Raw genomic sequence first — 11,377 nt, 5'->3', positions numbered from 1 at the left:
GAGCTGCCCTGGGGCCCCATTGAGCTGCCCTGGGGCCCCATTGAGCTGCCCTGGGGCCCCATTGAGCTGCCCTGGGGCCCCATTGAGCTGCCGTTGGTGGACCTGCTGCTGGCAGCACACTCACTCCGCACCACACTGCATGTGCTCCTAGGGCCCGTCTCTGCTGGCCCCCTGCAGCGCTGTGTGCGCGCTGCCCAGCGCCGGGGGGAGGAGGAGGATGCGCTCCGTCACCTGCTGGCCTGACTGGTGAAGGGTCAGGGCCCCAGGGGGATGGCTGCCATCACATCAGGTGTGCAGCCTCCCTCTGCAGACTGCAGCTGCAGCAGCCACTTCAGCCCGCCCCACTTCCTTGTAGTCTGAGCAGTGGAGCGGCGCTGGTGGGAACAGTGTGAAAGGAGCCAGCCAGCGGCCGGTGAGGGAATGCAGCACAGGGAGTGGCAGCCAGCCACTGCCCAGGGTGCAGTGACGCTCCGGGGGAGGTCCGTGGCGGCGGCAGGCAGGGCCCGAACCTTGGTGGAGCATGGGTACCACTGGCTGATATAACTCGCTGCCTATGGTCTCTTGGTCTGTGATTGAGATGGTTGGGCAAGACAGCTCTCCCTAACACTGTTTCATGTTATCTGCAAACTTAGGACAACATTTCAACAGTTTACACTGAGTTCATGTTTTCAGTCTTAACTTGACAACCATAAGGGCTAGCTAGACATTTAACGTAATTCAAAATGAAAGTTAAGATTCTGGAGCACAATATGTGGTGAGCAGTGAGTTCTGCAGATAATTAACTATCATTGCAGGAAAAAAAAAAACTTATGTTCATTGTTTATTTAAAAAATAAATCAATCTCTAAAACAAGCTTAGAATACTCTGTAACTCTGGATAGTTCAGTGTGAATATAATGAAGACTATGTAGTTATGTAGAGTACTGTTTAAAAATATGACTATAACTTAAGATGTTCTATGGAGCTTCTATTTAAACTTGATTTGCCAATGTAGGAATCTTATAATTGATTTTGGCAAGCCAACCTGAAGTCAGAAAAACTAAGTTTTACCTCAGTTGGCTGAGGCATGAAGAAGTGTCCAGTTATACCACATAACTTGACTGTCAGTTCTGAAACCTCTAAATGTAACTACTTTAAAAGTTCTGAAGCTCTCCTGCAATAAGGTGAACTTTCTCTGTTCAAAGAGCAAACTTAGATTTTATACACGTAGGTGGAAGTACTGTTCGAACAATTGCCATGGATGGCACTGAAGGCTTAACCCGCGGACAGAGAGTTCTGGACACAGGTGCGCCTATAAAAATTCCAGTTGGGCCAGAAACACTGGGAAGGATCATGAATGTAATTGGTGAGCCAATTGATGAAAGAGGGCCTATTGCAACGAAACAGTGAGTATTTTTAAACTTAGTTGATTTAGAGAAGAAATTGCTGTTACTAGTATATTGTTCTGAAGGTACCCATTAAAGAAGTAGTGAGGGTGCATGAATCTAAAGGCTTGTCTAAACATAAAAGTTGTACCATATTTATTATACCAGTATAGTTAATGCAGTTCAACCTCCCTAGTGTGGATGCAGTTTACCAGTTCTGTATGGGAAGGAGAATAAGCTATACTGATATTAAATAAAAAAAAAAAACTACATCAAATTAACACTATGAAAATTGCAAGGTAAGCACTCAAAAGTTGGGAAATGCTAGAAGTATGCTTATCTTTGCACATGTCCTTGTACAGATGTGTTATGATAGTCTTTAGTTACATCACCACGTACAGTAGAACATCAGAGTTACAAACTGACCAGTCAACCACACGCCTCATTTGGAACCAGAGGTATGCAATCAGGCAGCAGCAGAGACCAAAAAAAAGCAAGTACAGTACAGTACTGTGTTAAATGTAAACTACCAAAAAACATAAAGGGAAAGCAGCATTTTTCTTCTGCAGAGTAAAGTTTCAAAGCTGTATTAAGTCAAAGGTTCAGTAAGTTTTGAAAGAGCAACCATAATGTTTTGTTCAGAGTTACGAACGTTCAAGTTATGAAGACCTTGGGAATGGAGGTTTTTTGTAACTCTGAGGTTCTACCGTACTATTTTTTTCCACAGACCCCCTGCCTCATTCATTGTACAGGTGGACCTACTCAGGGATGAATCAAGGTTGTGTAGTGAGAGACCAGACTGCAGGATCTCCTGCTTCAATTGTTGCAGAAGTGTGCAGTGATAGAGAGGAAAGGATGATCTGATGGCTAAGGCAGTTTAATGCTGCCCTGGAGATTTGAATTCTATCCCTACCTCTGCCACAGAGTTCCTGTGTGATACTAGTCAAGCAATTTAATAAATCTTTTCACAAATGGTCACTAATTCTTTATTTTCTGCGTGCCTGACATTGAATCTTGCGATCTGACTTGCAGAAGTGGTGAGCACGCTCAGTTGAATTTAAAATCAAGGGAACTGTGCCTTGAACATAAGTGCTATATAATGCTAAGTGCTCTGGAAAAATTGAGTCCTATGTGTCTCAAATTAGACACCCAAAGTTAGTGGACACTTCTGACTTTCATCTCTCTGTACCTCAGTTTCCATCTGTAAAATGGGGATGATATTCCTTCATCTCACAGGGATGTTGAGAAAATTATATTTAACTATAAGATACTGCATTAATAATTACCCAAACAATTGAAGAAATACTAGTCTACAGTACTAAATAGTAGTAAATTGAATACTACAAGCAAAGTCCAGCATCCTGCCAGCAAAAGAAATTGGACTTGTAACCACCCAGTGAGGTCCCTCAAATATTACAGGTATTTGCCAGCTTGAGCGTGGAGGGGAAGATCATCTTTCTGTCACTCCCAAGCAAACAGAAAATAAACCTGGAAACTTGTTGTAGCTGCGCTTCCTTCAACACTTACTGGGGACAGAATTTAGAGCACAGACTACAGCTCAAGTAACTCCACTTAAGGCTGGGGAATTCCCCAATAACTGGAGTGGGAGAAGGGATTTCCCCTCCCTCATGGGCCCAGGCTGCAGGGGTGGCAGCAGCAATGGCCAGTCTGTGTCTCCATGCCTCCTGTAGTTGTTTCCTTCATGCATGGGGAGAATGGCTAGTGGATCTATGCAATGGAGGATCAACAGGCTCAGCTGCATGTGGGGAGCTGGGTTCTGCAGCTAATAAAAGACTGCACCAGCTTTCCTAATCACACTGGTTGTGCTGCAGGCAATGTCCTTTGCAACTGCAAAGGTGAAGCAGTGTATGCCCAATAAAGATGAGAAAGGGAATTTTAATTGTGATAAATCAGTACTTAAACTGAGATCATTTGAGATTATGTCCTGCAGTGTTCACAAAACTGGCGTGACCGCCTTGTGAATAGTTAATGCAAAAACCCATCAGAGTATTAGTAAACAGTATCATTTTTCTGAGACCAGAACAATGGACTTTTCAGAAGTATCTTAAAAGGTCAATATATTGCTGTGATGGTTCTCGAGGAACCCAGGACTGTGAATCACCTTGTTTTACCCCCCTGTCTCCAGTGAGAGGGAGTCTGTCTTGTGGTAGCTGGGTGTTGTCTCCTTGACTCCACCAGCCTTTCATCTGCTCAAGCACTCCCCTCTGGGCTATGCCAGCCCTAAATTTGCCTTGCAGATTAACTCTAGATGCACCCCAAATCCCTGAGTTCCTTTGAATCATTTCCTTGTGATATCCAGCTTGGGACATTTGGCTACTCACAAAAATTCCAGATCCTTTGCACCCAACCCAGTTTACCAGTTTTACTGTAAACCACACAGCACTTAGGATAAAATAAAATCAGTGTTTGTTTTTTTTAAGACCGAGTAAAGATTTCTCTAGATACAAGAGTGTGTAGCGGAAACAGATGGCTGCAATGCAAAACAAAATAATAAAACATGAGCCTAGGTCTATGCTTATCAATACCGGTAGTTACTTTTCCTATGTTATAACATAGATTTCCCCCCAACTCCAAAGTTCAGTCTGTTGCAGAGGGCTGGCTTCACAAGAACCAGGATCCAAATGTTCATGAAAACACCCCTGTTCCACAAAGGGTTTCTTTAGTGAATGGTGATAGTCCGTTTCCGGCATCTTGTTGTGTTGCCTTTTCTATTTACAAGATAGGGATTCACCCTGTCTATCAAGTTTCTTTTGTACCTTGACGTTGTTTTGATTTTTGTCATTGCTTCTGATGGTTTTCCATTGAAAGCCTTAGTATTGCGCAAGGTTGAACAGTTGAACCTTGCATTGCATCACTCGCTAAAGAGGGCATCATGGCAAATTCTCCTTGCCTGAATGGGCCATCACCAAGACACATTATCTCCTGGTGACTAATTTCTATTTCAAGTTTATAAAGCATACTTTCAGTATAAATACATTATTCCTTAAATATTACCTGTACATACCTGTCACAACAATTATGAATCTTGACAAATTATGAGCTTTCTTAGATATATTACTCTTTATGGATAAATAACCTGCAAGATGTGTGTTTGATTTAGTGAATTTGTCAATTCTGGAGTAAGCTGTTTGCAAAGAACGGGATCCTTTGCCAAGGGGTCTCTGTGTCACAATTGGTATATCCCGTACTGTTTTTGAATTACACACTTCTAATTTGTAATGTTAACTGATGGCATGTCTTCTAAACTTAACCTAGATGTAAACTTGATTTCTGGCTAGGGACCACTAATATAACCACCTTATTCAGTATCTCTAAAAACAATTTTTTCTTGAAACTTTGATAGTAAAGACAAAAATATGTAAAATAGTTAAAGATCTTCTTTACAGGTTTGCATCTATTCATGCTGAAGCTCCTGAATTCCAAGATATGAGCGTTGAGCAAGAAATCCTTGTGACTGGTATTAAGGTTGTAGATTTATTGGCTCCATATGCCAAAGGAGGTAAAATTGGTAAGTTTCTCTTCTGAAGCAAATAGATATACTGTAAATTTTTGCAACAAGTACTGTACATAAAACATTCTGTACTTCAATTTGAGGAAGACTTAAAAAGTGTGCAGTTGCAAGTTTGCTTTATATAAACTTTAAAATTTTAGTCTTATTCAGTTTCCTAAATCTGTGTGCTTACTAGAAAGTGTTTAAACTTCCTCACTAGAACAAACTTGCTGTTGAAAATGGATGCTGCTAATAGCAGCAAATTTTAGATTGGTTTGTTTTGTTCTAGAGTTAGCTTAATATTCCTACACTGGTAACAGGCATTTTGAGGGATAATAGTGAAGTATTGTAGCTGGATGTAATCACATTCATTGACCATGATCTCAAACTGAAAACTCAACTGTATTGACAAAAATTGTTGTTTCAGGGCTCTTTGGTGGTGCTGGTGTAGGAAAAACTGTACTAATTATGGAACTTATTAACAATGTTGCTAAAGCCCATGGTGGCTACTCTGTCTTCGCTGGTGTAGGGGAGCGTACACGAGAGGGTAATGACTTGTATAATGAAATGATTGAATCTGGTGTCATCAACCTGAAGGATGCCACTTCCAAGGTAACTTTCAAAGGGTGTGAGTATCAAAGCAAAACAAAACACACACACCATTGTTTGTTGTACATTACAGTGGATTGTTTGGCAACATACTATTTGAATACAATTTTTCCAAGAAAAAAACACTTTCTGTATGTGAGATGTGGCAATTTGACTTGTATATACATGCTAATTTTCATGTTCTTCCAGTTAGGAAGGTCTGCAGATTCTAATAGTGGACCTTCAATCAATCACCCTTGCTGCTTTAGTGGCGTACTAACTTATTAGATCAGGGTGAAAGTTCAGTCTGTAAAGCTTCATTTAGTGTTCATACTTTTAGGGAAAAAATACTTACATTAATAAAGGTCTTTTGTTACTTAAAAAAAAAAATTACACAACATATGTGCCATTGTCATCTGGTCCTTGGACTTTGCCTCCACAATTGGTCCAAGACATGTGGGTGTTGAATATAATACATCTCATTATATCGTGTTGATTATCTGTAGAAAATGTAGTAGCCTAACTTTATTTCTGTAATAAATTAAATTCCAGGTTTCACTTGTGTATGGTCAAATGAATGAGCCCCCAGGTGCCCGTGCCAGAGTAGCCCTGACTGGTTTGACAGTTGCTGAATATTTCCGTGATCAAGAAGGACAGGATGTACTTCTATTTATAGACAATATTTTCAGATTTACCCAGGCTGGTTCAGAGGTTAGTACTCATAATAAAAAGTTCCATTACAATACTTACCTGAGAATCTAAAAACTACTATTAGAGCTCTGAAACTTGAACCTCTTATTGTACCCCTGGCCCCAAAAAAGAATTATGAAAACCAATCAAACACCAATTTTAAGCAAAAATTCAGTCTCTTGCTTGAGAGGCGGGAACTCTACATATTTGTATATGCCAGTGAAGTCTTGGAAAAAAGTGGCCTAGATATTTTCTTAAGTATGTACAAAACCCTAAAATTTTCAAGGGGAAGAATAAAGCCTTTAGGTGTATCCTCCCTATGACTTCCTTCAGGTGTGGGCCACTTGGTATATTCCAAAGTCAAACAATTAAATTGCTCTTCAGAAGCATAGAATCCAGGCCCAAGCCAACTTTAGAGTGGGCGTAGCAATATCCACAGAGTAACTCTAAGCTGGTGTAGTTCTTACCTTGACTTAAACAGAATAAAGACATAAACCTGCCCAACCTTCACTTCCCAGGGTTTACCTTTATTAACTTAAAATAATACAAAACCCCCTCAACCTAAGTTTTCTCTTGAGTTCAGTTTTTTTCTAGAAGCTTTCTTCCTGCAAGGCCCCTTCTTTCTTGGAAGTTGCAACTTTTGTATTTTTGGTTTGCTAGTAATAAGACCTTGCTGAAAAGCATGGAGGACACACTATAGAAGCAATTGAGGGTCTGAGTAAGGAGGGGGTGGAGAAGGGGTGGCAAAGTGGTGACAAATTTCTGTTAGAACCCAAAATGGGAAGAGCAAAACATGGCTTAGTGCTGGTGAGTAGCATGGCTTCTGGAGGTGGGGCAATTATAGGCTGCCCTGACAGCACCATTGCTCTGGCTCCAGTTCAATGTATGACTGGGTGAACTGCTGGTGGGGAGGGTGTTGGGTTTGGTAGGGGAGAAACTGAAGAAGGAATAGATCCTCTACTCAACATAGGCACTCAGCTGGTCCCATTGTGGCAATGCATAATGGCTGGAGTAGTGAAAGGTGTATGCAGTTTGGTGATCTTGTTGCTCCTGGGTAGACAAGAAATGAAATGGTGCCATGGAGCAAGCCTCTGCTTCTGAAGGCCCTAGTTCTACTGCAGGTGGGTTGTATCCTTCCTTAACTGGTCTAATTTTTTATTGGGATGTGTAGAAGCTCCAGCTGGCCTTACTGGGTCTCACTTTCAAGCTCCATTAAAACTACTTGAGTGACGTAGGAAAATTAGCCAAATAAGTTAAGTATATATCTAAAAGTAGATACAAAAGCATTGTAAGTGTAACAGTTAGTACGATGCACACTCTTTATTCTGCATGCTGGACTACAAGCTTTTAATTTTGCACTACTTATGCCTTTCTGTTCACAGAATAAATATGCTCATAAAGTGAATCACATATTGTATGTAGTATGTTTCTCGTAAACCTTGGGGGTTCTTGGGTTTTTTGTTTTTTTACGTGGATCTCCTCAGGTTAGGGAAAATTGCAACAACCCTGCTAAGGGGTGGGGATGTCGGTGTCTAATGCCCAGAATGGCTGGCCCTTTTGCATGTTTTGAAGGAAGTGTAAAGGAAAGGAGATGTATCCTTATGTCACTCTTGCTATCTTTTATTTTCTTTGTGGGCACATAGTTCTCTTCTGCCTTCCCCTAATCCTCTATAATAGCTCTCTGGCTCTTGTGCCTCCAAAATTCACCAACTCTTGATCATACCCTCTCTCTCCCTACTTCCTCTTTCCTGCTCTGCCCTTGTGAATGCACACTGTGCTCCTGGATTGTCGTCTGTAGCCAAGGAACAATAAACCTGACTGCTGAAGTGAAAGAAGACAACAGTTCCAACTTTTCTTCTTGCTGAGACAAGAAGACTAGAAGAATGAAATGGGGTACCATCCTGTTTTTGTCTCCACTCTTTCCATTTGGTGGCTGAGTGTAAAGGCTTAGAGCAGACCTGATAACTGTTGACAGTCTTCCCACTCTACTTAGCATTGTGCCCCATATGCTTACTAACACTTTAAACGGCGCAGTTTAAGAACCTTTTATGTGTCTGAGAAAATGAACTACAAGAGTTCTTTAACTTGCTACATTATCTTCTCTTTTGATCTTCAGGTGTCTGCACTGCTGGGTCGTATCCCCTCTGCAGTAGGGTATCAGCCAACATTGGCTACTGACATGGGAACAATGCAGGAAAGAATAACTACTACTAAAAAGGGATCAATTACATCAGTACAGGTATGGTGTTAAACAGGTGTCTTTATATCATCGGTAAAGGGTTCATTTGCTTAGCTTCATGAGTAGAAAGCGAAGGTGGCAGTTAATAGTAGGTATATTATGAGGCTTAACAAGTATTAGGTTTTTTTTACTATGGTCTTGTATATTGATTTTCAAAATGGCTTATTTCAGGCTATCTACGTACCAGCTGATGACTTGACTGATCCTGCTCCAGCTACTACTTTTGCACATTTAGATGCTACTACAGTATTATCCCGTGCCATTGCTGAACTGGGTATCTATCCAGCAGTGGATCCTCTGGATTCTACTTCACGTATCATGGACCCTAACATTGTTGGCCGAGAGCATTATGATGTGGCTCGTGGTGTACAGAAGATTCTTCAGGTATCTTGTTAATTACATTTTCCCCCCATGAATTTCATTCAAACTGGAGTTAACTAAGTGTTAAGTGAAATTCAACTTTGATATCTGGTCTTTTTGAATACGTTGCAGTATTAATGTATCTACACATTGTATCACGAGATTATTTAATTTGAGTAGTTTTCTTTCTCCATAATAGGATTACAAATCCCTTCAAGATATTATTGCTATTTTGGGGATGGATGAATTGTCTGAGGAAGACAAACTAATTGTAGGCCGGGCTCGAAAAATCCAGAGGTTTTTGTCTCAGCCTTTCCAGGTTGCTGAAGTCTTCACTGGTCATGCTGGAAAATTGGTGCCTTTGAAGGAAACAATCAAGGGATTCAAGAGCATTTTATCTGGTAAACTAATATATTTTCACTTGGCTGACTTCCTCCAGTTTCAGAGCTGTATTCTGGAGGCTGTCAGTTTCCTTTAATGTTTGACTCTCACTTCTGCAGACTACCATATGCTTGAATGCATCACCAAACGTTACTGCTTTAGTAAAATAGGGGTGTTAGTTTCACATATGTATTGGGGTAGGGCCTAAGGGCCACAGCCTTATTGTGCTGAGCACTGTACAAACATAAAGAAGGTTCCCTCCCCCAAGAGCTTACAGTCAAAGTATAAGATGTGGGGAGAACAGGTGGATATGGAAATGGATGGGTGGAGCACTAGGCAATGATTCAGCCATGCCAGTGTGGAGAATGATGTGCAACGTCTAATGTTTAAGCATTTAGTTCTCAAGAACTGCTTTATAAAACAGAAAGGGATTGAAATCCAACTTGGCTCCCAGATTTCTTCCCCTTTCACTCCATTGTCAGAAGTACTGAACCTCTCTGGCCCCCGCTTGCACCAGCCCAAGCTGTTTCTGAGAGTCATTGCCTGGGTACCCTCTTCACTGATCCTCTGCATATGCCTTCATCGTGACTCTAGGCACTGTGCCACTTGCTAGTCCCAGCTGGTCCCTGCTGCATGATCCAGGGAGAGGTAGGAAGACAAGGGAGCAGGATTTGGTGTTTGTCAGATAAGGATGGGCAGGACACTTCAGTAGTTCAGTCCCTCTTCTTAGTAGCTTTGGGACCAGTCTCCTTCCTCTTAACCCTTAGAACTGGACAGTATTCTAAAATCTAAACTATGCTGTTTGAAATGTGGCTTTATATTGTTGCTAACGAAATTAGAGGGAAAGGTGTCCTACAAACCCACCACTTAAGAGTATATTTATTACCCTAGATCAGTGATTCTCCAAACTTTTTTTTCCACTTGAAAATTTGAAAATTGCTGCGGGTCTCGGCGGACCACTTAATGATCTTTCCGAATGTTATTTGTACCGTTAGCTAACTATTGTAAAGCGCTTTGGATAAAAGCTAGATTTAAAAAAAAAAAAAAAAAATCTTAAACTTTATTTTTCTTTTACAAATAAAAGCACACAACTCACATTTTAATATCCGTAATCTTACCTTTCTAATACAATGGATGTGCCCTCTCTTCCCTGCTGTGGCAGTCCCTGCGATGGGAAGGATGGGGGGGTCTCTCGCCAGCAGCCCTTGAGCTGGGGAAAGTCGCCTCTTTCTCTCTGGCTGTAGCAGCCCTGCATGTCCCAAATTCCCCCCCCCCACCCACTATTACCCCCAAGGCCACCACCTCACCTTACATGTGCATCTTCTCCAGGGTCCAGGCAACTAATTAGTGGAGCCACACCTGCACGGCTCCACTTATTAGGTGAGTGGCCCTTCATTCTCTTGTGTGTGGCTGCCCAGGCACGCACCTTGGAGGGAACTATCCACAGACCACCTGACTGGTGGTCTGCGGACCACTGGTGGTCTGCGGACCACAGTTTGAGAACCTCTTCCCTAGATGATTATTTCCAATTTCACTAGAGTAATTACTGACCCTAAAAGTGCTACTTGCACGCCAATGATCACATAGCCAATTAGTGTTGTGGGAAGTTGTAGTAGTACAGCTTTCCAGCACAGAGTGCTAGTGATTCCTTAGGGTTGTATTCTAAAATGAGGCATAAATGGCCAGTCACTCAGTGGAGGGGGGAGGGATTCAGGGTTTTATGCCCTTTGAATTTGCTATGTATACTGTCCATTTGTGTTTTCCCTTCATGAGTTTAATAGGAAGTCTTTGAAATCTGTGCTGGAAAACTTTTCCTTGGCAATCCTGCTAGTCGTTATTGAACAATATTCATTGAACTGTCAAATACAAAACTTAGTTGGGAGGTGGTTGGATGATGGCTTGTAGTTATGAGATGTATAATGGCTAAAAGCTTATGCAAGCCTGATTAATGGGGGCCACATGCATGCAGGCCTGACTGAAAGGGAGGTGGTGAAGTGGCTGAGTGCAAATAAAATCTTATCTGGGAGCTGCCCTTTTCTGTCAGATCTGTTGTAGGATAAGGGTTTCCCATGCAGCTGTTGATGGATAAAATCTTTACTGACGGCAGCTGCCTTCCCACCTCTATACAGGCCCATTTACACCCCCATTTAAGCATTTAAAAAATCTATGAAATAAAAATACAAAACTTGTTTGGAAGCAGATAAGGTTCTTTATAACAGCATACTTGAGACAAATCCACAAAAGC

The 11,377-nt window shown here is 41.6% G+C and overlaps 1 protein-coding gene across 1 annotated transcript in view; it reads left to right on the top strand.

Moving 5' to 3' along the window:
* Nucleotides 1-11,377, top strand: part of LOC112105468 (ATP synthase subunit beta, mitochondrial-like) — a 23,918-nt gene that overhangs the window by 12,066 nt on the left and 475 nt on the right. The window contains exons 3-9 of the mRNA XM_029910516.1: nt 1,210-1,384; nt 4,771-4,892; nt 5,302-5,486; nt 6,015-6,173; nt 8,269-8,391; nt 8,563-8,775; nt 8,951-9,152. Coding sequence (XP_029766376.1) covers nt 1,210-1,384; nt 4,771-4,892; nt 5,302-5,486; nt 6,015-6,173; nt 8,269-8,391; nt 8,563-8,775; nt 8,951-9,152 — 1,179 coding nt within the window. The remainder of the gene's footprint in view (nt 1-1,209; nt 1,385-4,770; nt 4,893-5,301; nt 5,487-6,014; nt 6,174-8,268; nt 8,392-8,562; nt 8,776-8,950; nt 9,153-11,377) is intronic.

This window comes from Terrapene carolina, unplaced genomic scaffold, assembly GCF_002925995.2.
Source record: "Terrapene carolina triunguis isolate 2854851 unplaced genomic scaffold, T_m_triunguis-2.0 Scaffold62, whole genome shotgun sequence".
In the NCBI taxonomy this organism is placed as follows: domain Eukaryota; kingdom Metazoa; phylum Chordata; order Testudines; family Emydidae; genus Terrapene; species Terrapene triunguis.
This window is presented reverse-complemented; position numbering and strand designations above follow the sequence as displayed.